General features: G+C 56.3%; 1 protein-coding gene across 1 annotated transcript; it reads right to left on the bottom strand.

Moving 5' to 3' along the window:
- Positions 1 to 9,798: 9,798 nt before the first annotated feature.
- On the bottom strand, positions 9,799 to 15,157 carry Pitx1 (paired like homeodomain 1). Its single transcript, XM_021637306.2, has 3 exons — positions 14,508 to 15,157; positions 12,194 to 12,426; positions 9,799 to 10,527 (listed from the first exon to the last, which is right to left on the bottom strand). Exons 1-3 carry the CDS (start codon positions 14,674 to 14,676, stop codon positions 9,985 to 9,987), a joined length of 945 nt encoding a protein of 314 aa, XP_021492981.1. The 5' UTR covers positions 14,677 to 15,157; the 3' UTR covers positions 9,799 to 9,984.
- Between the last annotated feature and the right edge of the window lie 12,642 nt (positions 15,158 to 27,799).

Raw genomic sequence — 27,799 nt, 5'->3', positions numbered from 1 at the left:
GGGGTATGGGAGCAAACAGACCTGGTACTTGCTCTGAGCCTTGCTCTGTCGTAGGCATGATGGCCAACACCTCGGCTCACAGGGATGGACGCGGCGCTCCATAGGTCACATGGCGGTGATCTTAACACACGGGGCTGGGAGTTATATTCAGGCTCTGCGTGGCTCCAAAGTGTGTCTCCCAGCCCCTGTGCCCATCCTGGGTTTGAGGGTCACCCCGCTTTTGGCTCAGGGAAGCAGCAAGGTGGGGCCTTCCCACAGTCTGTCTGCTTAGGACTCAGGTGATCCTGAGGGAGGGGATTCCAGCTCACCCAGAGGGAACTCCAGCCCCTGGCAGGGTGGCCTCCCTGTAGCAGCCTTAGATGGTAACAAGGAAACAGTGCGGGGTGTGGCCGTGTGTTGGAGTCCGGCCAGGAGTGAGGCCGGACACACCGAACGGGAAAAAGCATCGCATGGGCTCAGGAGGTGGCTTCATGAGTGTGACTGCCTAGCGTGTCCCAGACCCTGGGTGTGATACCTGCTCCATGGAGGGGAAATAGGGAAACAGTCCCCATCAGAAATTCTCTGGGGGTAGGAGGTCATGAAGATGGCAAATTTTGTACATTTGACTCGATAGCACCCTTAAAAGCCACGCATACTGGTGACAGCCAGGGCTTCCCACTCGATGATAGGAAACTTCAAGAAGCAGCCGGCAGGTCCAACGCCTCCTCAGCCGTGGGGTGCCCAAGTGCTGTGAGAGAGGCAAGGGTTTAATGTTCCAGAGACCCAACAGCGAGATCTTGGCAAGCTCTCCAAGGAATGACAGCTGCTGACTGGCTGGAATCTGGGTCTCTGCCCCTACCCCCAAGGCTTCCCCAGTTCCTCATCAGTCCCGACTGAGTGGGTCCCACTTGCCTGGAGGGGCTGGGGATGTCTTGGGGACCCTGGGCTGTGAGAGTGCTGCATCAGCCCCTCTGGGCTCTGAACTGTGGGAGGGCCAAGAAGCTTGGAGGCGGTGGGGTGGGGGCCCTCCCCATGGACTGTGTGGCTGTCCCCACCCCAGAAATGCTAGCTTGGGGTGGGAGGACCCTTGGGTATACTTTCAGGGGGGCTGGGGGCTTTCACCCCCGTCATTGCGTGTGTGGCTCCATGAGCATGTGTGTGCATGAAAGGGCTGCAGTGGGACGAACATTTATTTCTATTATGCCCTGGAAAGTTCCCAGAGAGACCACAGGCAGGAACGGTCTGAGGAAAGCCTGGCAGGCCTGTCAGAACCTGGCAGGCAGAGAGGTGGCCAGACGTTCAGAGGCTGCAGTGGCAAGTTTGCCAAGCATTTTCCATGAGGCCGCTGGGATGTTAAAGGCTTGGTTCAATTAAATGGGCTAATAAGCTTTGTCTGATTATGATGCCTAATAATATTCTAATGTGACAGCAGCAATAACGGTGCTGTTAGCTGTGACTTTCAAGTGTGCTGCACTGTCCCCGGCACAGAGGGGAAGCACAGTGTGCACGCCCCTTCTCGGGCCCCATTTTCCTCTCATAAAACCCCATTCTTCAAAGCTGTTCCAGTCCAACTCCCTATATCCATTTTCAGGACAAATTACCAACACTTAAAAAAATTGGTTCATTTTGCATGGATGCCAAGTTCACATGACCATTACTTCCCCCGTGTCTGAGATGTGAAAGGGGGCAGGGACTGCGGGCTGAAGGGGACCTGAGATGGTGAAGAGGAGAAAGCAGCTGAGGCGGAAAGCAGGGAGCTGAGCATGATGGAAAGGGGAGGGCAAGCTCTCTCGATTCAGTAAAAAAAAATGTATTTCTGGAATATTTCAATTCAGTTTACTTGGGCAGAAAAATTAGGAATGGTGGACTTATTAAGCTAAGGAAGCTTGGCTATTTTTAGTAGTGTTGTAAAACCTTGGTAATTGGGACCCCTTTCATAAAGATTCCATGATCATGTTGGCAGGGTGTGTGTGTGTGTGTGTGTGTGTGTGTGTGTGTGTGTTCAGGTATGTGTGCGTAGGCAGGTAGGGCTACCTCGATGGCTGAGCTGGGAGGACAGAGGAGTCTGTCAGGAACAAACAGGAGAGAGATGGACTTCGTCTGAGCAACTGGGTCATCACAAATGATTCTTCCTCCACACGTTTACTGGTGTCTCCTTTTTGTTTAAAGAAGGCTGTATTGAAAACAGAAGTATGCTTTCTGCAAAGCATTTCTATAGACTTACAACGGTCACACTACACTGCTTTGCCTGAAATGAGAAAGGAACCCAAGGAACTCCGTACATTTCATTTCATTCTCTTTTGAGGCAAAGTCTTAGTGTGTAGCCTTGGCTGGCCTGAAACTCTATGTAGACTAGGCTGGCCTTGAACTCAGAGATCCTCCTGCCTCTGCCTCCTGAGGGCCGGGATTCAGTGTGGGGCATGGTGCCCAGCAGCTCGGTGCCTTTTAGGTAGGTGCCTTGGGCTGAGGATGTGGACATTGGGCGGAAGTCCTTTAGCTTTAGCCTGTACATTGCACGATTTCCCTACTTTAAAAATAACACAGATTGATTTATTTCATTGCTATAAAGGAATTACATATGTGAAAAAGAAAAAAATGTAGGAAGTACGGATGAGAAAAACCTTATTTCTCAGTTTCCAATAGTGGTAAGCATCAATCCTTTCCTGAAATTTCTCCGTGTGCATGGAACAGTAAAGTAGTTCCATGCTCATAGACCGCTGTGCGGCCCCCTCTTGTGTAGTTTTTGCACCTTGCTCGACAAGGAAGCACATTTTAAAATATGGTAGCAAACCTATCATTGAATTCTGTGCCAAACTTAGCCTCGATCCTTTCTGCTGGCTCATAGGTGGATGCTTCAGGAAATGTTACGGGGTCCCACTGCTACACCACAGGCAGATGGAGGATTGGGGTGGGGACCACATGGGGAGCAGCCTGTTGCTGGGGCCCCACCAGGGTGGCAGGCTGAAAAGGGTTGGAAACCAGTGGAGGGAGGACCAGCTCTGGTGGACTTGGCCCTGGGAGTCCTCATCCAAATGTCTGGATGCCTTTCTGGAAAAGGCAGGGGTGTAAACACAGCTATGCTTTTTGAGAAAAAAAAAAAAAAATGATTGTGAGATATAAATGGCTTATAAAATTTACCATGCTGATCTTTTTAGTGGGTTCAGGCCAGTGGCAAAAAGTACATTCACATCACTGGGTAGCCATTCCTACTACCCGCCTGCTGACATGGTATTCCCCATCCTCTCCCTTCAGCCTCCCGAGGACACTGCCCTATGAACTTGTCTATTCCAGGTACCTCAGCTAGGTGGACTCATATCCATCCTCTCGTATCTGGATGATCTCACGGTGTGCTAGAAGTTCCTCCTTTTTAAAGGCTGGATAGTCTCCCATTGCACCCTACACTGTTTTGTTTACCCATTCACTGTCGGCGGGCATAGGCGGTTTCCTCCTTCCTGCTCTGGCTATTGTGAACGGGTTTTAGCCACTGCTGTGAACATGGCTGAACAGATGGTTCTTTGAATCCCCGCTTTCAAGTCTTGGAAGTCTATATCCACAAGTGGAGCTGTGGATCACGTGCTGACTCTGTGGTTAGGTTTGCATGCCGGTGTGTGTGTGTGTGAGTGTGCATGTGCGTGTGCATGCATGTGTGTGCGAGTGTGCAGGTGCATGTGTGGAGGTCAGAGGTCAATGTTTGGAGGATGTTTAATGCTACCATCCTCCCCGCAGCTTTTACATTCTCAGCAGCAGAACACACAGATTCCAGCCTCTCCCCATACTCACGGCATCTGATGTGTTCTGGCTTGGTTTTGGTGGTAGCCATTCGTGGCTGTGAGGTGATATCGTAGGGTGGTCTTAACGCGTTTGCCTCTGACTAACGGTTTGGGCATCTTTTGTTGTCCTTTATTGGCCATTTGTATCACATTCTTTAGAGAGATGGTCATTGGAGCCCCTTGCCTATATTTTTAATAGGCTTCTTTTTTATTGTTCAGATATGTTTTCTCTGAGCTGCCTGTGTATGTGTGTGTGTGTGTGTGTGTCTGTGTGTCTGTGTGTAGTGAATGAATGGAGGAAAAGGACGGAGGCCATAGAGAGGCAAGGACAGAGCAGGGGAAGGGAGGAATGTTGAGGTATGTTGAAGAGTGTGGGGAAGAGAAGGCAGCCCCTAGTTTTTTTATACCACATTACTTCCTGAGCCCTTACTGTGTGGAGGATATTTCTCCATATTGCTATTTGTGTCTGGGTGACCCAGGTCCCCCCGCTGCTCTCTGGGACTGCAGTGGACTTGTCCAGCTGCCAGTGCCGGACTGCAGGAGGTAGCGATGTGAGCAGCGAAGGCCACACACTCTGTAGTCAGCCAGTTGAATATCTGAGTCCTACTGTAATGTGTGCATGCAGAGAGATGGATTTCCAGAGCCTCCCTATCTCCATCACACACACACACACACACACACACACACACACACACACACACACACACAGAGCCAGAGAGCCAGAGAGAGACACAGGGAAAGACAGAGAGACAGAGAGAGATACAGAGAACCAGACAAAGAGACAACAGAGACAGATACACACACACAGAGAGAATGTTAAGCACACCACGGTGGAGGATAGCATGGGAGTCTGAGTCAGCAGAACATCCTGCCCTCCATCTCCCTGCATGTGGCTCCCCCAGAGGCCTGGAGGTCTCCCAGGAGCTTTGCAGCCATTCTGCAGCTGGAGACCTGCTAATGGTCACCACTTAGACAAATTCTAGAATGTTGTAAGATAGAACAAAGCGAGAAGACTGTAGAAAAGAGGCTGGGTGATGGGGACCAGGGATAGGCCTGCATGGGGGGGGGGCAGGAAAGAGCTGCTCTGGAGCAGAGGCTGCAAGCCCCTGTCTAAGAAAGAAGACACAACACTAGTGTGTGTATGTGTGTGTGTGTGTGTGTGTGTGTGTGTAGTGTGTGTGTGTGTGTGTGTGTGTGTGTGCACGCTTGGCTTTCAGGACTGCTATCCCAGGGTCCTTTGTTCTTCTCTGGTTCTCCATTGCTTGTACTGTCTGCTACTCTCACAGCCCTGAGCTTAGGAGAGCAAACCCCAGAGCTCAGGGCCTTTCTTTCTTTCTTCTTTCTTCTTTTTTCTTTCTTTCTTTCTTTCTTTCTTTCTTTCTTTCTTTCTTTCTTTCTTTCTTTCTTTCTTTCTCTTTCTCTCTTCCCTCCCTCCCTCTCTCCCTCCTTCCCTCCTTTCTTTCTTTCTCTTTCTTTCTTTCTTTCTTTCTTTCTTTCTTTCTTTCTTTCTTTCTTTCTTTCTTTCTTTCTTTCTTTCTTTCTGTCCCAGAGCCCAACTGAAATAGAGAGAGCCTCTTGGAGTGAGCTAACATTTTAGTTTCTTTTCCCAAATGCAAGTCACATCATGCCAGTGCAGAGCACAGTGGGAAGGGGCAGAACCTGACCTAAGTTCAAATCTGAGTCTACACCTTATTCCCTGGCCTATTTTGGGGAAGTTACTGATTCCTGACTCTTCCTGTGAAAAGTAAGGATGGCGGGTGCTGTGATTCTTGTATGGTGTTTGCAAGGAGGCCCAGTGTTCCATGAGGGCCCAGAGTTAGTGAGTGCGGCAATGCCCCAAGAAAAAGCATTCAGGCAGCTTCCCCCCGGGTTGCCAGGAGCCCCCCGAGGAGAGACATTCTGTAGCTTCTATAGCTCGTGTTGCTCTGGCAGACGAGTGGATGGCAGGGATTGGATCTAGTGCCTCTGGTGTCTCAGGACCATGATGGAGCCTGTGGAAAATGGTGGGGAAGCTGAACCCCCCCTCAAGATCTAGGTTAAATTACTTAGATCTAAGACTGGGGGGATGGCTTCTAGAGTGGGGAGAGGTAAGGAAGAATTCAACCAGCAGGATTATCAGTCATGACTCACGTGATATACAGTGACCCTGGGGACCCTGTAAAGAAACCAACACAGCCTGGGTGTGTGTGTGTGTGGCTCAGATGGTAGGGTGTCTGCCTAATGCACGAAGCCATGGCTTGGTCCCCGGCACGACAGAAAACAGGCATGGTGGCAAGCACTTGTAATCCTGTTACTCAGGAGGCAAAAAGATCAGAAGTTCAAAGTCACCCTCATGGTATGTTTAAGGCCAACCTGGGCTATGCGGGAACCTTTAAAAAAAATAATAAAACAGCATCCTTTTAAAACAATCAAAACACAACGACACACACAGAAAAAAGAAAATGCCCCACACCCCAAACTGGAAAGAACTCTGGCAGAAAAGCCCTGTTTCATGCCAAGTGCAGATAGGGAATTGGAGCACCCTGCTGGTGGGCATTTCACTGATATCACCTGATAACAGTTCTAGCTAACCCGATCAGTAATGTCCCGTTATTGAGGGCTTTGGAAACACCAGCACCACCATTGAAGCCTGATGTGCGTTATCTCACAGAATTCTGTGAGCAGAGGAGAGTGAACTTGCCTTTTATGGAAGAGGCGAGAGAGGCTCAGAGATGTTAGTATCTTGTCTAAGGCACCTCAGACGGGGGGGTGGGGTGGGCAGAACGTTACTTTCAAAGACATGACCTGATAACAAAGGTCTTCAATCCCCCCTCCCCCACTGTGGTAACTGCGGCTCCCTCACCTGGGATGGGGATGAGGACAGGTTCAGACATGAGGCTCAAGGGCAACACAAGGCCTCTTCCAGAGACTGGACTCCTACAGGACACAGACAACTTTGGTAGCCGGCTCCAGAAGCATGTGATCCCTAGGGACAATGGGGCATCATAAGGCTGGAGGCTTAGCTCGCCGCTTCAGGGCTTGTACACAGGGGCGACCTCATCTGGCTTTCCTGCGCTGGCCTCAGCCTCCGCTCCTGCCCCCGGCTTCTGCTCTTTCAATGCTGAAGCTGCTGTTTGGTGCCCACCCTGTGAGGACTGAGAAGAGCAGAGCCACTCAGCTGCTGCTGGAAGGAGCCTCGTTCCCTGTGTTGCTCTTTGGTGGATGGCAAGGCACAGCCTAGCATAGGGGGTAAGAAGTGGGCACTGACTTTGAGTTGACCCCGGCGCTTGCTGCTGGGACCTCATCAGGGAAAGCGCATAATAAGGACTCTCCCTGACAGGGAGGCAGGTAAAGGGGTTCAACAGCGTAGGGCGCTGGGCCCACGCGGGTTCTGTTAAGTGCTAGTCCTCACTACAGAGGATGGTCACACATCCCTACCCCAGAGCCGCCTTCCTGACCACCCTGCTGAAGGCAGGACTCCCATCCTCCCCCTCCCCCGTTAACAGCATTGGTGTTTCTTGAACACACTCTGTGATTATACTGTACATGTGTTTACTTGTCCCGGGGAGCAGGGGACGCGTCTTCTCCTCTGCCCAATCCCTAGCACCAACAACAAGAACACAGTCAGTGGTGAATGTCTCCTTCCCCATGTCCCTCGGGCAGAACAAGCCTTTTTTTTTTTTTTTTTTTTTCCAGAGGATATGACTTTCAGAGCCCACAGCCTTGCCTCGCCCCTGGGGTTTACTGCAGTATAGGGAAGGGCTTGGTATGGGGCTGCGTGGGCCTTTTGCTCACCTATGTGGCCAGGGCTCTCAGTGGATGAAGGGGTCATTACAGAACAACGTCCACCCTGCAGACGAACGGCCTTGGTTCCATTCTCCACCCTGAATGGCTCCATCTCACCTGTTCCTTATTTGGGGGATGGGGGTCCTGGGGGCTCTCTCTGCTTCCCACTTTCTTACAGCCCCACTTCCCAGGTCTCCCCAGCGTCCTGCTCTGCTGAGACCAGAACGAACAGGGCATGGCAGATGTGTGCGGGGGGAGGCACTCTGTGAATCCAGATGTGATTTTTTTTGTTTTGTTTTGTTTATGTTTCCAGAATGAGAGACGGAGCTGGGGACAGTTGCTGCTGGGGGAGGGGTTGTCAGGCTGAAGCCCCCTGCCCCAGACGTCTCTCTCCTACCATTCTCCCTGCAGCTTGGGCATCTGGGCCTGGCTACAGCAGAAGCCTACACTGCAAGTCCCACAGCTTCGGACTAACCTGTCTTCCAGGGGTTTGGGGGGCGGGGGGGCTCTCCATGGTTCATCTGAAGGTGAGATCAGTGCAAAGGCCTGGCCTTGGAATCTCAAGGCCTGTTTGCTTGGCGTGACCCTGGCCCAGTTACAGACTCCTAGAGCCTGGGTTCCGCACGCAGAAGAGCCAGGTTGGCGGTGACCTGCTTCGGAGACAGCTCTTTCTTCGTGACTAATCCTGTGGCCGTGCCCATCCCAGCCAGGGCTTGCCTGCGTCCAGCTCCAGGGCAGTGCCAATCTCCACCACAAGGTGATACTGAAGCAGAGCCCCAGCCCCTCCTTCCTCCCCCGCAGCAGCTGCAAACATTTTGTTTTGCCATTAGAAGTGACTTACTTACGGGAAGCAGAATTTTACAGGCAGTTTACAGGCTGGTCTTGTTCAGTAGTTTCCAAAAGCCGGGGGTGGGGGGCAGAGGCGGCCAGCGGCCTCCATAGATAGAAGTGAGAAGTGAGTCCTGGGTGATGGACACTTTCTCTGCAGAGTCGCATGTGCCCGGGTGGAGGCTAGTAAGTAGCTGGGGCGCTACGACAGGCAGAGGAAGAGTCTGGCTGGACTCTGGAACATGCAGGGCCCAGAGCTGGCTCCAAGGGGCATGAGGGGATGGGGCCACGGGAGAACCGATAGCTCCACCCTAAATGGTTCTCAGAGAGTGCACCCTCGTGTCACGACACCCTGGGAATCTGAGGACCAAGCAGGTAGGCCTGCGGAGTCCGGTGCCCAGGAGCCGAGGGGTCTCCACCAGGCCCATCACCGCTGAGAGGCGGAGCAGGTCAGGAACCGGAGTGGGGAACCCTGTCCCGACTGGCCCGGGTCTTCCCTCCCATCCCCAGGGTCAGGGAGGCGTAGCCGCCGCCCTGTAGGCTTCCCTCTGCAGTTGAATGAAGCAGCCGGGGCTCAGTGGTGCTTAGCACGCTCGGACTATGTTTTTAATAGACGTAACATGGACAAGTCGATATAGACAGATTTATAATTCTATACAGTCAGTCCGACACACACAGGGACGCTGTAAACGGGCGCGGGCCAGAGAGCGGGTGTGCAAAGTGGGTTGGGTGGGGGGCCCTGGGGCTGCGGCCCCCGCGCTCTCCTGGCTCGACTGTTGCACGGGCGGGCGGTGAGGAGGGGGCTGTTCGCCGGGGCCGAGGGCCACCTCCTGGACCCGGAGCGGAGCAGAGAGCCCGGCTGGCGGCTAGGCCCGGGGCTGGGGAACTCAGCGCTGAGCCCTCAGTCCCCTCCTGCGGCCGACTGGCCGCGGCCATCCGCGGCGCGGTGGCCCGAAGGGTGCGGCTCCGGGGCGCGGGGCTGCCGGGCGATTCCTGGCATCCCCGGGGCAGGGCTAACCCAGCACCAAGGCCGGATCCCTGGCGGACGCTGGCCTCCCCGGGCAGGCGCGCGCTCGCTCCCACAGCCATCTGTGCTCGGCCTGGCCGGCTCGGAGAGGGCGCCTCGGTTCTGGGACCGGGTGGGCCATCCCAGGCCCTCGGGGCTCCCTCGGTTCAGTTCCCGGGACTCGGGCGGGGACGCGGGCGGCCGGCGGGGGGTCTTCTCCCTGCCGCGTCCCCTCGGCGGAGCGGACCGCTGGGGCCCCGCGGGACCGAACCTCACCGACCCGCGCCAGCCAGCGCCCGGGAAAACTGCCGCTCACCCCCCCGCCGCCAGCATCCGTTTCCCTCCGACGTCTCTTCTGCTTTCTTCCCATCCCTCCCTCGGCTTTCTTGGCTTTTTTTGGGGGGGGGGGGTGTTGGTGGTGATGGTGGGGTGGGGGTGGGGAGGGAGGGCACAGAGTGGGGTCCGGAAAAGCAAACGCGAAACCGACCGACCGACCTGGAGGCGGGGCGGGGTGGCAGGGGCCCCCGCGCGGAGGCGAGGTCCGCGCGTCCCCCCCACCCCCAACCCCACCCCACGCGCTCCCCCCTGCGCCTCGCCGGCCCGGGCGCCCCCCCCCGGGGGACCCCGGCGGGGCGGTCAGCTGTTGTACTGGCAGGCGTTGAGGCCCGAGGCCGGGCCCTGCAGGCCGCCGTAGCCGAAGGACGAGTGCTGCTTGGACTTGAGCCGCAGGCTGGCCAGGCTCGAGTTGCACGTGTCCCGGTAGACGCTGTAGGGCGAGGCGGGGGTGCCGTAGGGGCAGGCGCCCGGTGACATGGCCGAGTTGAGCGAGGAGCCGGTGAGGTTGTTGATGTTGTTGAGGCCCGAGTTGGGCATGCCGGGCACGGCGCCCGGGCCCATGCTGGACGGCATGGTCATGGAGGAGATGGAGCTGGGGGCCGAGAACATGGACTGGGAGGACAGCGGGCTCATGGAGTTGAAGAAGGGGAAGCTCTTGGCGGACAGCGGCGCCGGCGCCAAGCTCTTGGCCGCCCAGTTGTTGTAGGAGTAGCCGGCCGCGTAAACGTCCTCGTAAGGCTGCACCAGGCCGCCGAACTGCGGCACGTAGCCGCCCTTGCACAGGTCCAACTGCTGGTTCCGCTCCCGCTTGCGCCACTTGGCTCGCCGGTTCTTGAACCAGACCTGGGAAGGCGAGGCAGACACACGTCAGGGCCGCGGGGTCCCGGAGGGGCCGTCTCCCCGGGGACACCTGAACCCCGCAGCCTCCTCCAAACCCTCCGGCTTTCCTCCGGCCCCCGCCAGTTTCCCCGCGACGATCCCTTTCCCGTCTCCACAAAACGGGAGCCCTCCCCTCTCTCCCCGCTTTTTCAATCCTCTTCCCCAAGGCAAATTTGTTTCCCTTTCCTGACTCGGGTTCTCTTTTGTTTGAACAAATATTCGTTTTCCTTTTTCCTCTCTCCACCTGTCCTCCTTCTGCCTTCTCCCTCCAAACGGGCACCATCTCTCTTCTAAGGACTTCAGCCTTTTACTTTCCCCTCAAACGCAAAAAGTATTCTTCTTTCTCGAAAACGACTGTCTCCGATTTTCAGACGACGTTCATTGTTCAAATATTTTGTTTTTCCATGTAATCACAATATCTATGTAATTACAAAATACAAATTTCCTCCCGCCCAAAATAAATTTTTGTTCACTTCTGGACGAAACTTCAGTCTTTTTTTCTTTTTTTAAATTCTCGTCCTCATTTTTATTCTTTTCTAAATATTTAGTTTTTCCCTTCTTTCCAGGTATCTGACCTCCACTGTTTCTCTTAAATAGTCGATCCTTTCTTTTCTCTAAATGCTCAGTCCCTTTGCTTCCCTTAAATATTTAATTTCTTTCCTGCTGCCTAAATATATTCCAAATACGTTTCTCTGCAAATATTTAATTTCCGTTAAGTTTACTAGTTTCTCTGTAATCTCCACCTCTGTTTTCTCCTAAAAAAATGGTAAGAACCACTTTTCTCTCCCTAAGCGCGTCCTTCTCAACCTATCTTCCAACCGCTAGCCCCCTGTACCCCGGCTTTCCCAGGCCCAGATTCCATCCACCTCACCCCACCCCAGCCCTACTGCCATAAACCTGGGCAGGATTAGTGAGCTCAGAATCACGGAGTGCGGGTCTGCGTCCAGGGTCCCCCTGGGCCCCACCAACCGCACTGGGGAGGCTCTGGGAGTCAGGTGAGGCTTTGGTCTGGCTTGAGAAGTGCTTCCAACGCCTGACTAAACACACGCCCGCCCAGGGAAGAAATGATTCCCTTACTTCTCGTGTAGGAAAGTGTGTCGGGAACTGTGGGACCCGCCAGAACACAGGGTGGCTTCGGGTCTGGAAACCTTACATCTGCAAGGGGGTAGTGGGAGGGCCCTTGGCTACCGGAGTCCCCGCTCCACATGACCCCTGACGACAGTGGGAAAGGGCACGGGCAAAGGTTCAGCTAGTGCCCGGCTGACTGGCAGGGAAGGGGGAGGATACTCCGAGAACAGCTCGGAGAAGGTAAATTCGGACCGAGACCCCCGCTCCCAGGAGTCTGAGCCGCCCACACTCGAGCATCTTTCTCTGGGGCCTCTCTGGGGCGATCGGACACCACTCGCCTTTCCCTTTCGTTTTCCAGGGGGTGAAGTTTAAGCTCCCGAGGTCCTCAGCGGCAGTCCCCGTGCTGACAGAGTTGCCCGGGGGCAGGGAAGGGTCCCCCGACCGGGGCTGCCGTGGCTCCCGCGGGTCAGGTAAAGGGGCTCGCGAAGCGGCCGCCCGGGGGCCTAGCTGACGCTGGTGTATGTGTGTGTGGGGGGGCGCCAGCCGGTGGCCCCACGCTCACCCGCACTCGCGGCTCCGTGAGGTTGGTCCACACCGCGATCTCCTCTCTCATGCTCATGTCGGGGTAGCGGTTCCTCTGGAACGTGGCCTCCAGCTCCTGCAACTGCTGGCTGGTGAAGTGGGTGCGTTGCCGCCGCTGCTTCTTCTTCTTGGCCGGGTCCTCGGCGCCACCGCAGCCCGCGCCGCCCGCGCCACCGTCCTCGGGCCCCTTGGCTTCCCCGCCGCGCTCCTTGTCTGCAGCAGGTAGGAAAGGGCGCCGGTCACCCCGGGCTAACGCCGCTGCCACCGCTCCCGGTCCCGGCTCCACCGAAGCGCCTCCGCCAGCGGTGGCTGCCCTCCCTCCAGCCGGTGCGGGGGGCCCCGGGAACTGTCCCCCGCCGGGAAGGGCGGCCCGGGGACCCGTCCCCAGGAAGCAGCACCCACGAGGTCGAGCGTGCCACGGAAAGGGGCCCGGGCGCCCCAGCCCGGCCTGGGTTCCCCGCTAGGCAGGGGCCTGCTTCTGCAGCCCGCGCTGGCCGAGGCCCTGCTGCTCCTGTCACCACCCAAAGCGCTCTGTGTTTGGAGGTCTTGCGGCTCTGAATCTGAGCGGAGCACCCCGTGCTTTTCTGAACGACTACCAGCACTTTCTAGCCGAAGCTAGCAGATCTAAGAGCCAGGCGGTAGCCTGAAACTCTGTTCTTGCCAGGGCTGTGTCAGAGCCGCCGTTGAGCCGGGCTTCCAGCCTTAAGGGCCTACGGTCCCAAGGTCTAAAAAAAAAAAACCTCACCAATTGCAGCTTAGACAGACAGGTTCTGTCTAACTGACCCTGTCTCTTTAAAGGCGCACAGGATGCACACAGTCAATAACACTCAAACATAAGAAAACGGAGTTAAAAAGCAAAACAGAAGCCTAGGAAAGCTCAGAGCTCTCTACCTAAAAAACAGAAAGGTCCACAAACCCTCAGAGCTAGGCAGACAGAACCAGAGCAAATGTAAATCAAGAAGTTAAAGCCGTTCTTGCAAACACACCCTTAAACTAAATACACAGCCAAATGTGTATAAACTTCAGTCAGATAGGCATTTCTCAGGGAAAAAAAAATCCATGTATCACTGCAGATAAATTTTAGACTGCTTCACAGTAACACCCTGAGAGAAATACTTTTCAAACCCCAGAGAAATACGTTACAGCTGGAAGATTTAAATCCACGAAACAAAACGACCACAGACGGATTTTGAGGAAAAAAATTCTGAGAAACGCGCCATTTTGGATTGACTTTTAAAAATCTCTCCCAGTATCGTGTGGCAATGTAGGTATTTTAGATTTCAGAGAAATTCGCTAAGCGGATTGTTTCAAAGAAAGCAAAAAGCATACGGTTAAAATTGGTCTCAGTAGATTTGAAAATCAACCTACAGCTATAGTTCTTTTTTTTTTTTTTTTAAACAAACATCACACTTAAAACTTTTGAAAACAAAAGTACAGGCAAAGCTTTGTTTTCTACCCGAGCAAACAGCGGCTCGGGGGAAAGTCGCTTAGACATGCAAAACAGAAACAAATACATCTTAAACGCGTGTGGAAGAGCCCAGGGCCGGGGACAGCGGGCAGCCGGACTTCCCCGGCCACTCCCGGGTAGGACCCCCGCGCACGGGCCTGGAACCGGCCACGGCCGAAGCCTCCGCAGCCTGCCAATCGCGGGCCCAGCCCAAGCTCTTGCAAGAAAAAAAAGAAAAGGCAGCGCGGGGTTTGTGGAGTCGGGAACCCCGGCTGGACCCCGGCGGCTCCGAGCGGGGAGTCCACGTGGGCCCCGTTGGCTCCGCCGGGAGTCAGGCCGCGCCTCCTGGCCGGCTGTCCCCGCTGTCCCCGGAGCTCCGCGCTAGTCACCCCTCTCTTGCAGGGTGCTCGGTGCCCCCAACCCTCCGTCAGGATCCTCTCCTGCGTCCGCCTCTCCCGGTCGGTCAAGGTGTGTGCCCCGCCGGTCCCTCCGGGCAATTGTCCCTCCTTCCCCGCCTTCCGCTCCTCACCCGCTCCTCGCCCTGCGCCCCAGCGGCTCCTCCGCGGCCAGCGAGGGACACCTCAACTTTCTTTCTTTTTTCTTTTTCTTTTTCTCGCGCTTGCTATCTGCTTCTGCTCCCGAGGGGCTGTGAGTCCCACTCCGGGACAGGCGCGCGGGGACGGCTCGCGAGCGGCGAGCGCGCGCGTGTAAATTTCCGCGTTCCCCGGCAGGTCGGGGCCGGGAGGGGAGACAGACAGCTCCGGGCCGCCGAGCCTGCGGGCGCGCGGCCGGGGCTGGGCGCACCCCGGGGTGGGGGGCGCGGGGGCCGCGGGGGGGCCGCGCTTACCTGGCAGATCCGTGTCGGAGGACTCGCTGGCGGAGTTCTCCAGCGGCTCGCGGGGGTCGGGGGCGCGGGCCAGGTGGAAGCTGGGCCCCATGTCGTGCGGCGGCGGGGGAGGTGGCCGCAGCCCCTCCGGCAGCCTCTCCAGGCTCATGCCTCCCTTGAAGGCGTCCATGGAGGCGGGGACCGCCGCGGGCGCTCCGGGGGCCGGGGCTGGGAGCACCCGCTCGCCCGGGCTGCGACCTGTTGGGGGGGACAAGAGCGGCGGCGCCTAAGCGGCTGCCCCGCGGGGCCGCCCGCGCCCGCAGCCGCGCCGCCCGCGCTCCATCGGCCGCTCGGGGCTCCGGCCTCCGGCCAGGCGCTCCCGCCGCTCCGGCTGCAGCCTCCCGGCCGGGCCCGAGCCCCCGCTCCGGAGTCGAGGCCGGTTCCTAAGGCTCGGGACGCAGCCCCGCCGAGTCTGTCTGCAAACGACAGCGCGCGCCGCCAGGTTCCAGCAGTCCCTGCGCCAGGGGTGGTGGGTGGGGTGGGCCTCGGTGGGAGGGGGCTGGGAGCGAAGGAGGGAGGGTGCGAGCGGGCGAGCGGGCGGGCGAGCGAGCGAGCGAGCGAGCGCGGGCGGAATCCAGCCCCGAGCCGCCCGCGCCGCGCCCTCTCCGCCGCCCTCCCTCCTTCCCTCCCTCCCTCTCTCCCTCCCTCCCTCCCTCCCGGCCTCGCCCGCGCCCTCCCCCTCCGCGGCTACCTTCCCGCCGCCTCCCCCCCACCCCACCCCCGCGGCCTCACCGCGCCTCTCTCCCTCCTTTCCCTGGTGACACTCCGACTTCTCCCTCGGCCGCACAAAAGAAACGCATCTGGCCGGCGAGTCCCGCGCGGCTGGTGCCCACCTTGGGGCCCCAGATGACTCGTTTCCCCGGGAGTCAGCTCCTGTCTGGGCTGCCTCGGAGTCCCCAGCCGCCGGCGAGAGCGGCCTGGGATGGGTGAAGCGCTCCCGGGGAAGGAGCGCTCTGAGCCGGCGCCTCCGAGCTAGCGCCAGGGCGGGGGCCGAGCCAGGGGCCGGCTCCCGGGTCCCGCAGCTCCCAGCGGTGTCCCCGAGGGGCCGCGGGCCCCCCCTTGCCCAGTCTCTTCTCCCAGGAACTCGGGCCGGCTGAGCGGCAGCAGCCCGCGGGCTCTAATGGGCCCCCGATGCTGTCCTCCAATTAGTTCGGACGCTCTCCCCTAAGGCTGCTCTCAGGCCTTCCTCTCTGCACCGCAGTCAATTTTCCGGGATTGGGATAGAAATGATGGCTTCTAATCAGACGAAACGGCTCTGTTGGCTCTAGGCCGTGGTGAGTGGGGCCGGAGACCCCAGCTAGGCCCGTCGCCTTTTCCACCTCCCCCTTTGTTTTGCACTGCCAACGATCAGGTCTTCGGGTAGGCCTTGCCAGCCTCTGCCCTTCTTTGGGGTAACCTTGCTCAGGCGGCGGCGCGGGGCCTGCGTTCTGAATTCCCAGGGCTTCAGCAAAGGCCGCTAGGCCAGGTGACTGCTGGCTCACAAGCCCGGGCTGGGAGCCCAGGAAGCCTTTGGTCCTGGAGTCTCCTACCTACACCCTTGATAGAAAACCAGCTCCAGAGCTGTCCCACCCCCCTTCCCCGGCAAAGACTTTACCCTCTTAGGCTCCCGAGAGTGGTCCCCTCCTTAGGTCCTCAGGCTTCAATGACGTTTGTCCAAGGATTTACCCAGCAATTGTTAACTGGGACCTCAGCGCCTTGAGTAAACAGGTCACGACTGAGGTGGCCCTGACCTGCTTCTCCAGCCACAGGGGGACCCCCAGGCTGTCTCTGGGCCTCCCTACAGATCTCTCCCTGAACCAGACACCGATGGGGTGGGAGCCCCAGAAGGAGGGCCCGCAGCCTGGGGAAGAAGCCCTTCCCTATTCTCTAGGCCCGGTGCCCAGAGCGCTGGGCATCTCCACCTCCTGAAGTCATTGCTTAGGCTGGCTGTACAGGTGTCAGCGTTAGCGGTGGGGACATGCAAGGCTCTGCCTTTGCCCTTCTCCTGCCTTTTCTGCCACCAGAGGGAAGTAGGGCCCCTGGCTGGGTTCTTTGGTGAGAATCGTGGGGACCAGGAGCAGACAAGCAGGGTTGGACCAGGTGGGGCCAGGACTGTCTTACTCCCTTGACCTTACTCCAAGGTGCCCAGCTCCTTAGGGCCTGGCCCATTCTCACTGATTGCAGGAGGCAGAATCTAGGCAGAGATGGAGGGAGGATGCTCCCCAGGGCCTAGGTTCAGGGACTGACCTCTCCTGGCAAGCAGAGGTTGGAATTAGCTTGACCAGGGGAAGGTGCATGGGGCCCAGCGGTTCCTCCAATTCCCACTTCCTCAGCTTAATGTTCTGCAGCAGCACATGCCTTCTTTCAAGGAGATATGGCCGGGCTGAGGTTGGCTCCACTATCCTCCGGGAGGCTGCATTACCTCAGGAAGCAGCCCTGAGCACACAGGATGATAGCTTGCCTGCGCATGTACATCTGGGCCCAGGATGCTGTGTACTCATGGACACACATACGTGCTGGTTTGGTGTGACATTGGACAGCAGGGGATAGGAGTGTGTTCTAAGCCCATCAAAGTCAGCCCACCTCCAGACGGGGACACAGAAATGATCATCCCTTAGGTACCATGACTCAGGTCCTACAAGGATGGGGGCTGTTTTGCTCCTTGGTCAGAAAGGCATCTGTCCTTCACTGTTGATGCATTAATGCAGTTATTAAGCTCCTTCTGTGGGTCCCTCTGTGCCCAAGCTTCTAGCAATGCTCTGGGTAAACACAGCAGTCCTTTTATTTGGAGATGTCAAGGTTTGCCGTGTGGATGGGACGGTCCTCAGAGGCCTTGAGCCACAAAGAAGCCCCGAGACTAATGGGGATTGCCAGGGGAGACTGGTTTTCAGTAGTACGAATGGTTATGAGTGGAGAAAGGACCAGCCAGAGGCTGCGCCCTGACCCTGGCTGGTCATGATGAAGAATGGGACTCATATAAGCTGTCTGCTCTTCCCCAGTTTCCCCTTCCTGCCTCACCTCCTGTCTTAGTCTAAGCTGGGGCTTCCGGTGTGTGCACGCACATGCGTGTGGGTAGGGGGCAACAGTCCTGGAGCAGACACTCATGTGCAGTCCCCTTCAGTGTGATACGTGGCTTGGGCATGGTTTGACCTCTCACAAATTTCAAGTCTCACGTTGACCGTCGTGAGCGTTGACGGGGCAGGAGGAGTGAAGGGAAGGGGGCTTCCTGAAATGGAGTCCTAAGCTCTGTTCAGCTATTCTCCTCACCTGCATAGAGCCTGGGCTGGTGTGTGTGTGTGTGTGTGTGTGTGTGTGTGTGTGTGGTATGGGGGGGGGAGTTAAAGTAGACAGCACAAGAACCTTTGCCGAAGCTGGACTTATTCAAAACAGAATTTGGCAAAAGGATGGCTCAGTAATTTAATTCTTGGGAAGGCTGAGTGTTGGACTCTCATGGGGGCCATCCTCACGTCCCTGTGTGGATATGCTGTCCTAAAACCCGCGCTCCTAGAATCAAGGGATTTTAGGAAAAAGGAAGGAATGTGCTATGGCTTGCCCCCAGGGCCATCAGTGACTCTGGGACATTCCAGCCCTAAGCCTCTTAGGCTGTGGAGAAGTTCAAACTAGAAAACCCAGTTTTTGGAGTCTATCAGGGACCACCTACCTGTTTCTGCCCCATCTAATACCCCCTCCCCAATAAAAGCGCTGGTGTTTTTTTTTTTTTTTTTTTTTTTTTTGGTATACAAGCAATTACAGACACATAGTGCCCAGGTGGAAATCGGATCCACTTTGTAAGAGAGTCTGTCAGCTTCTCAGAAGCTCCCTGCCAACTGGAGTTTCCTTGAAGGGCAGGAATGTGCGGGAATGCCGACTAGGGACGGGGCGGGCCAGCTGGCTGCCAGGTACAGTGGAGGTACCGGGCTTGGTTCTTTCCATGGCTGCTACTGTCCATGGCTCTCCAGGCCTGTGTTCACCCAAGTCGGCTACGGCACTTTCTGGTTCTGGAGTGCCGTTGAGCGAAGGGATGTGTGATGACTGAGAAAGCGGAGAGCCTTTGTCACTGGTAGCCTTTGTTTCCACCCTCCCGGGGGACTGCTTTCCCGGGAGAAGGGTGTCGGAAGCCTGCCTCAGAAGTTATCAGTTGCCCCCGTGGAAGGAAACCGCCTCATCTCCAAGCCCCACAAAGCTGCCACCTTTTCACTCTGATGGTGGCACCAAGGCCCAAAGCCACAAGGGAACAGGCAGGGCCAGGGGTGTTCTCCCAGGCTGCCCCTGCTGCTGGTAGTTTTTGCCTTTACCCTAGACCTGGCAGTTTCCCTAGTCTTCCCTCATTCGCAAGCGGACTGCAGAGGTCACAGATGCTAAGATAATATCTAAGCCTTTGCTTCTCATAAAAGTGGGTTCAATTTTTTTTTAAAAAAGATTTTGGTGACTTCCTAAATCGGAAAATCTTGGGACTCAAGATTTCAGCCTGAGATTCCAAAATCTCTACTGAAGTCGGAGGTGAGCCTGGGGGTGGGGTGGGGGAGGCTTCTCCTCAGCCTTAATCCGCCTCAGTGTAGGAGACCGAATAATTTCAGAATTTAGAGACCCGGTTCTAGAGAAACGGTTGCGTGCTCGGGGATTCTGTGTCAACAGCCAAACCCGGGAGATAACCTCCGGAACAACTTTATTGGACTCTCTGAGGAGTATTTGGGTTTTCTCTCAGGGAAGGAAAAAGCCCGCCCCGTGCCAGCGAGAGCAGGCCACCGTGGGCTGGGACACCTCTGAGGGTGGCAGCGGGACATCGCGGTCCGGGGTGAAGAAGTGGGGACTCCGACTGCTGTCTGCTGCCTTTCGGCGGCATTGCTGCCCCAACGAACCAACGAACGAACGAAGCAGTTTCGTTTGGGGGAAAAATACCCTCTTGACGCGAAGCTATGCCCCGCGTCCCGAGCCCTTCCCAGGGGTCAGCGTTTCCCTTCGCCGTGGGGCCCCGTCCCGGGCCGCGGGGGCTGCCGGCCGCTGGCTGCCGTAGGCCCTCGAGCCCAGCGCGGCCGGAGGCTTCCAGGGTTGCGCCTTGGCGGTGCCCGCGCTTGCTCCCTGGGGGGCGTGGGGCCGAGGCACAGAGCGGGCCCACCCGTGGGTGAGTTAGCCTCGGGAGCCGGCGCGATCCACCTAGGCGCGGGAGCCGGTCCCTCCCTCTGCCTCGATGGCGCGGCTGCTGCGGGGCCGGCGGGACGCTAGGCACGCCCGGCCGAGCCAACAGCCCTGGGCTTGGCCGCCCCCCAAGCCCCCCAGACCCCTCGCCGTCCCTTACCGTCCCGGGGCAGCTCTGTGTCCGCGGCCGGCCGGCCGGCTCGCTCGCCGCCGCAGCCGCCGACTCCGGCTCAGGTGGCCGCCGGCTCCGCCGCGCGCGCAGTGTGGCTCTCTGCCGGTTCGTCACATCCCAGCGCACGGGGTCGGGGCTGCCTCGGTTCAACCCGCTCCTCCCGCCGCCGCCGCCCGTCGCCCGTCGCCCGCGGGGAAGGCGGGGACACCGGCCGGGGAGGAGGGGTGGGGGGGGTGGGGGGAGAAGCGAGGCGCTCGCCGGGACCCGAGGGGAGGGGGCGGCGCGGAGTCCCCACGGGCGTGGGGCCGAGGCCCTCCTGCCCGTGCAGGAGACGTCGGGGCGGCCCAGCGCCCGCCGCCCGGGGCCGGGGAGCTTGCCCAGGACTGGGTGCGCGCAGGGAGGGGCTCGGCCCCGGGGTCCCAGCCTAGCCCAGCGCACTTTCTTTCTCCCGGGACTCAGTTTCCCCACCGGGACCCCCCGAGGGGCTTGCGTGATTTTTGGTTTAGTCTGGGTCTGCTCAGAGTTTTCCCGGGTCCTGTCAGGTGAGGGTCAAGCCGGATCTGTCGCCTTCAGGCTCTGCAGCCCGGCTTGAGGATGGGAGTGCTGGAGGCGCGGACCTGGTTCCCCGCAGAGGCTGGGGGGGAAACTGAGGGCTTTCTGTGTGCAGGGGTGGGGTGAGCCGGGGAGCGTCCTCTGTACCTGCTCTGATTGGGGAGGGGGGGTTCCTTCATCCTCAAAGCGCTGGGCGGCTGCCGCAAGCATGGCTTGGCCGACCGCGGGCGAGCGGATCCGCCTGTTGCCCTTTGTCCCGCTCTGTCACCTGAACCGTCCCCAGCGCTCGTCCTGCGGTGGGATGGGAAACGGAGAGGCAGGGAGCCCTGTGGATCTCTAGCCCTGGTCCCTCCTGACTGGCGGCCTTCGGGCGATGACCAGAATTCAGGGGAGCTGGTGGCCGGCCCTTCACACCCTCGCAGCCCCCTCCTCAGTGGTGCTCTGGGGCCGGATAATGCTATAAGAAAAGCTTGCTGTTTGGGGTGGGGTGGGGGGCCGCGAACCCAATCGGCTGAAACCTCTGCTCCCTCCGGCTCCCAGGCCGGGCCTTCCCCTTGGGGTGACCGGACTGCGAGGTCAGAGGTGGGGATCAGGCTGGGCCTGGGACTCCCGATGGAGAGCAGCCCAGGCTGGCCTCCCGCTTCCTTCCGGGAGCATCAGACCCAGGGCGGTAAGGTGCTGGGAGAGGGCTGCGCAGCCGACTGGCATTAATGTTTCATGAGGTGCCGTCAAAGGCGGCGCCTGCCTGCCTAGTTCCAGCCGACAGCTGCTGCCCCGGTACTCCTCGGTACCCTTAGGGCCACCTGGCCTAGGAACCCGGACACCCAGGACCCTACCACCAACCTTCAGGTCCGGGCTGAGGTCAGGGGAGTTAGACTGCCAGCTAGGATGAAGAGAAACTCCACAACGTCATTCTAACTCTAAAAGCTGGTGTGGGGAGCTCCTCTCTCACTGGGCCGAAAAGGTTAAGAATCCTGGTCACCAACACTTGCTTGGACTGAGGGGCTGAAAAGCCCTTTCCTAGCCTGGAGCCTCGGTCCCCCCTCCAATGTCTCTTCTGGCTTATGGTAAAAATGGTCTTCCCACCTTTTCACCAGCTACCCGATGGTACTGGCTGGCATCTTTGAGCATAAAAACAAAACACTAGACCCTTACTAAAGGACACAAAGGCGCCTGGTTAGGGTTAACATTCCCCCTGTCTGCAGTGGGGAATTACATCGTTCTATCCTCGTGGCCTAGTGATTATCTGGGTTTTGTTACCAGCTGATGAGTGTGTGTGTGTGTGTGTGAGAGAGAGAGAGAGAGAGAGAGAGAGAGAGAGAGAGAGACAGAGAGAAAGACAGAGAGAGATTCTCTGCATACCCTTGTTCCCAGGCACTGCCTGCCCCGCCCCTACCCCACCCCCACCCCAGTTTCCTTTTGCAGCAGCAGTTGGCCAGAGTTGGAATCTTTACTATCTGTGTGGCTTTAGGGAAGTCTTAGCCTCAGTTTCCCCATCTGTGAAATGGGGAGACGAGGACTCAGAAGTCGTAAGAAATTGTTAGATAGGATGACGACGCAAGGCTTATCTCTGAGACCTGTGAGCAAATAACAAAACCTTAACGGTGACACCTATGGGGTCGCTTTGCTCTTCTTTTTTTCTTAGGCAGGGATGGACCCTCTTTCTGACAGTAGACCTACTTCCAGGCCTTGCTTAACTACTAGGGAGTTTCTATCCAGGACAGCTTGGGGGTGACCAGAAATCCCAGAAGTCCTTGGTGAACTTGGATGGGCCAAAACATATCTTTTTTCCTGATCTTGTTTCCTGATCTTTCACCTTCCAAAAAGAATGTTTCACCATTTCAGGGTGCATATATATATTTCTCCAGGTGCATCATGGGAACTGTCTGACACATTGACTTTGGCATACTTTCTTTTTCTCTTTCTGTCTTTTCTTTTCCTTGCCCTTTTTTTTTTTTTTGAGACAGGGTTTCTTCATATACCCCTCTACCTCCTCCCCCTGGCTGTGCTAGACCTCTCTTTGTAGACCAGGCTGGCCTTAAACTTACAGAGATCTGCCTGCCTCTGCCTCCCTAGTGCTGGGATTAAAAGCATGTGCCACACCTGAAGTTTTTCTTTTAGTTCAAGATTCTGAGGAGAACTTGTCACCTGGACTCACAGCAAACACAGCAGGCACGGTCTTTGCCTCACAGTTACCCCGAGAAAGCCATGGGGATTCTTCAAGAAGCATTTATTATCATCTCAACACCTAGCGGGATAGGAGGTTCAATTTATCCTTCAGAACTCTCTGCTATGTTGTTGAAGTTAATATCTGTGTAATGATGGAGTAAAACCTGCTGTATCTATCTCCCTGACAGCAGAGCTCTCTCTCTCTTGCTAACCGCAGGACCCTCCCTGGGGCGGGCAAAGGGATCAGTGTGCTGATTGTTGGGGTACAGCTTACATGCCCTTTTCTTAATCAATTACTTGGGGAGGAAGAGCAGCTCAGGACTGTGGTTAATCTACCCAAGAAGGTAGACTGCTGTGGGAAGGAAGAGTGACCATTTCTCTAAAAGTCCATTCGTAACAATTAGTGATTAGTAACTGATGATAACAATTAAATACAACACTTTCCAGAGAAACTGCTGTCCTTGGGGGTCCCCAGGGTCTGCTGAAGCTGTGGGTGGGGTGACCCCAAAGGAGGCATTGGCTCAATCAGAATGGCTGCTGTATGGCTCTGTGGTAAGCAGAGGCTGCAAGTAGGTGGGGGGGGGCTGTGATACCTCCCCAACATCTGCAAGGAGGAGGTGGGGAGGAGGCTGTGAAAGTGCAGATGACTCTTATGCCAGGTAAAGCATGAATGGGTTTGAGCATCATTTTTCTGCACTCTAGAATCCCAGAAGCCCGAGCACAACCAGAAGTAGGTGGGCATCTTGTTTTGCAGTTTACTGAGTATCTGTGTGGAACAGGAGTTCTGACCCGGACCCTTCTGGGCATGCCATGTGCCCCAGATGCCACACGCCTCCCAAGCCTGGAAAGGGTGTTACCCTGAAAGCAAAGAGCAACAGAGGAAGAGCTGTAATGAAGAAGCACATTCAGATTTATATTTTAAACCGGGAACAGGGATGTATGTAGCTCAGTGGTAGAGCGTGTGCTTAGCATGTGCGAGGTTCTGGGTCTGACCCGAAACACCAAGACAAAGAAAGAAAAGCAAAGGGAAGGGACCATTGGGCATCTCTGTAAGGGCTGAGTGGCGTGTCTCCTGACAGCAGGGTGGAGAACGCACTTCACGAGGCGAGATGACAGTGGGTTATTGCAGCCTCCTGTACAAAACCACTCTGCCTGTCTTTCTGCTCCTCTGTCAGTCCATCTGTCTGTCCCTTCTTCCACTAAGCTCTAGAGGCCACAGTGTGCCACGGGAAAGATAAAGAGAAGTCGTGGCCTCACCTTGCTCGAGCTGCCCCTCTTGGGGAGCGCTGTGGCCACCAGGCTCCCTGATGCCTCAGCTGCCTTCCACGTGTCTGCTTGCTGCAGGAGGAGACAGGGCACTAGGGCACCAGCACGGTGAATGGTCCTGTCGGAAGCTTTTAACATAATTACTCCTGCTTGAGCTGGCTGGCCGACAAGCTGCCCGTTTTCTCCCCCTCCACCCCTCCCCAAGTTGGAAATTCTGAATTGTTTCATGACAATTGAAAGCGTGGTTGGAGACTACCAGAGGGAGCTGCCCATGAAATATTTATGTTTCCTCAGTGTCATGGGGTGGGGGGGGGGGGCGGCGGGGCAGCGGCGGGGGGGGGGGGCTGTTCTCCTTCATCGTGGGAACCCTGGCTGTGCAGGGCTGATGGCTTCCTGGTGATTGCTCTTATTTGAGGCTGTGCTCCCTGCTGCTGCTTTTACTCCCAGCCGTGCCCATGAGAACTGCCAGATCCGAGCAGTCTAGAACGTGAGGGCGGAGACAGTTGGGGTCTATCTGTGCGGTGGAGTCTGCCTGGGGCTCAAGGCACACAGCGAGTCAGTCTGGGTGTGAATCTCAGCTCTGCCTTCTGAGCACTGAAAGCCTTGTTTTCTTAGCTGTTCAGCGTGGGATGCAGAGCTCTTGCCTTGCAGGGATGTGAGGTACGCGGAGAACGTACGTGGGGGGCCTGGTGCAGAGCCACTGGCTTTCTTGTCCATCAGAGCAGCCCTTGGAAGGTTCTAGGGTCACCCAGTGGCTGGCTTCGGGAGTCCGTAGCATATCCCTCGAGCACTGTGGTTCCTTTCGCTCTGTAGAGGGCTTTGAAGTATTCTGTATTTTCTCCTTCTTTCTAAATCCTAAATAAATACTCATGTTGGGATAGTGCATGCTGGCCTAGCAGGCAGCTCTGATGGGTGAGGCACCCTGGGGTGTTGGTGAGGAGCCCACATGTCTAGCTCAGGATTCAGCATGGAAGTGGGGCCTGGCCAGAGGCAAGGAGCTGTTGGGAAGCCCCTCCTGGCTGCCTGACCTGGCAGTGTCTGCTGCTGCTCAAGGCAGCAGGAGCCTCTTGTTCCTTGTTCTGTTTTAATTTCCTCTTAGCCTCTTGTGATTCCAGTGAGCCTCCTGTTGACTGCCTACAGGCTGAGCCGAAGTGTAGGGAGGCTAGCAGGTTTTTGAGCACCAGTGTTCTAGGTCTGTGCTGGGTTCTTTCTCTGGGGCTGTTTTCTCGCCGCAGCCAATTGTCAGCAGGTTTTCAGATGAGGAAGTCAGGCTGGGAGAGGCTACTGGCCCCAGATTTCAGCTAATAGTAATAGCACAGCCCTCGGATTAAGCACCCAGCTGTGGGTCAGCCTCTGCTGGTGTCTTCCTGGGCAGGAGGCTCCTTCAGCTTTCACAGCGGATGAGGGCAACAGGAGCTGCTTTGCTCTCTCAGAACTGAGATGTTGAGACACTGGAGGGGACAGAGCTCAGTCTGGGATCCCAGGCTCTGCCTGTCTTCCCCTCAAGGAAGTCATATCAGCCTGAAGGCGAATATGTTCCTCTTTGTGTTCCTGGGAAACTTACAAAGAGAAACCAAGGTCAGGGATTTGCCCCCATGTCATCTGTATATCCTGGGGCCTCCTTGTCTTCTCCCTGGTGATGAGTGTGGGATCCAGGTTGGCCTCTTCCTGGAGGATCTGCCTTTCTGGGGGGCTGACTCCCGTCCAGCAGTATTTATCAGGTACACTGACCTGACTAGCTGGGCAGGAGTCCTGAGGAGCCCAGGCTACAGGGTTAGGGTCCGGATCTCTGTCAAAGTGGTTAGGCCTGAGGTAACTCAGCCTCTTCTTCTAGTTCTTCCAGTTGAGGTCCAGCTTACATCCAGACCCCCCACTCCTAGTTTGGAGTCCTCATAGCACCCCCCCCCTTTCCTCATTCTAAATCATATTCAAACTCAGGCTAGATGCTTTTTTTTTTTAATTTATTTTTTAATTTTTATTTTTGCCGCAGGGGGAATGTCTGGTCCTTAGGGGCCGTGGTGGCATTTCAAGCCGAGGTGGAGGGATGCTGGACTTCCAAAATGCTGATGAGTCCCATTTTGGTGCACCAGTAGGTGGGGCCTGGGCCACAGAGGAAGAAGGGCACCCTCTGGGCCTCCGGAACTGAGCTCATCTATGCAAAGAGGCAAGATTCCTGCTGACGCGCAGATGCATGGTAAGGGACTTTGTTGTGCACGTTGGCCAAGTCCCGGTTAAATTGGGAGTTAGGAGCAAGTTTGGCAGAACAAAACTGGGGGCAGCCTTCCAGGGGCTGTTAGGATGGAGGGAGGAGTGCCTTGGGCCTGAAGGCTCTGTGGGGTGACCCTGGCTTTGCTTCTGGACCAGGCCAGAGCCTGGGCCGTATGGTGGTAATTTTCCCCATCCCTTCTGGCCAAAGCTGAGCCACATTCTTGGGAGGTCCTAGGTGCTGTATGGCCAGGAAGGCTGGGGTAGGATGCTCTATGACCCATACATCCCACAATTCCTCTTCCTCTAGGAGCTAAGAAGTTGGGTTATGGCCAACAGAGCTGGCCTGGTACTGGACCTAAGGGCTGGCAACCATGGCCTATAGCCAGGCTCGGAGGGACCCAACACACCCATCCAAACAGGGGAGTAAAGTTGACCTTTCTGACTGTGTTTTACACAAATACATCTACCCACTTCTTCAAAGGAGGATCGGACAGAAAAAAGAGTGTGTCAAGGCAGATACGTTCCCTGCCCGGGTCTCAGTTCCTTCACTTGTAATGTAGGCTCCTTAAGCTTTGGCCAGTAACTGTCACTTCCAGAGAAGGGGTTATTATGGACCTCCAGAGAGGTGAGGTGACGTATGGCAGATATGGGGGATTACAGAGGGCTTCATTGAAGAGGTGTCTTCTGTGCTGAGTCTCAAGACACTGGCAAGCTTTTCTCAGAGCTAAGAAGGGTATGAGAGCTAAGGAGGGTATGAGAGCACAGGTATGGTGGTGGGGTGCAGAGGCACTGGGAAGCTGGGAGCTCACTTTAGTTCATGTTGCAGAACTCTGAGGGCTCATGGATGGGATGGGAGAGCCGAAGGGCCAAGTGTCAGGCTAAGGGATCCTGGAACTGGATAGCTTGTAAGCCATGGTGTAGCTGCTGGAGATTGAACTTGGAGCCTCTGGAACGACAGTCAGTGTTCTTAAGGGCTGAGCCATCTCTCCAGCCCTGTATATACCTTAAAAAAGGCTTTTGGGGAGGAGGTGAGTATGTGTGACCACACACACACACACACACACACACACACACACACACACACACACAATTGCATCATGAACACAATGACTGTATCACAAACTACTTTTAAAAGTGATATTTTAGGGGACTGGAGAGGTGGCTCATCAGTTAAGAGTGCTTACTGGTCCTTTAGAGCACCTGAGTTTGGTCCTTAGCATCCATATGCAGGTGCAAAGCCCCCTGTAATTCCATATCTATGACATCTGGTGCCCTCTTCTGGCCTCCCCAGGTACTGCATGCACATGCTGCACATAAACTTGGGTAGGCTCACACATAATACACACATAAATAAAAAAGTAAAACATTCCAGCAGTATTGCCAGGCCTGAAGATGTAGCTCAGAGGGTAGAGGACTTGCCAGCATTTGACAAGGTGCTATTCTAAATTCCTAGCCCCATGCAAACCAGGCATGGTGGTCATACCTGTAATCCTAGCCCTCAGAAGGCCAGCTATTCAACTACCTAGTGAGTTTGAGGCCAGCTTGAGTTACATGAGACCCTATCTTAAAAAATGGTGATATTTTGAAGAAGTATGTTGGACAGTGAAAGCTCCACTTCTGGACATCCATGTGAGTTGGTAGCAAAATTCCTTACAGCGGCTGAGAACGGAAAGCAGTGAATCGACAGATGGCTAAATGGACACACCATGCTATGTTATATCAGCAGCCCAAATGAGACGAGCCACCGAATCACTTCTCCTCAGTCTCAGTG

Source organism: Meriones unguiculatus, chromosome 3, assembly GCF_030254825.1.
Source record: "Meriones unguiculatus strain TT.TT164.6M chromosome 3, Bangor_MerUng_6.1, whole genome shotgun sequence".
In the NCBI taxonomy this organism is placed as follows: domain Eukaryota; kingdom Metazoa; phylum Chordata; class Mammalia; order Rodentia; family Muridae; genus Meriones; species Meriones unguiculatus.
Note: the sequence above shows the minus strand (reverse complement) of the source record. Positions and strands in the feature narration are given on the sequence as shown.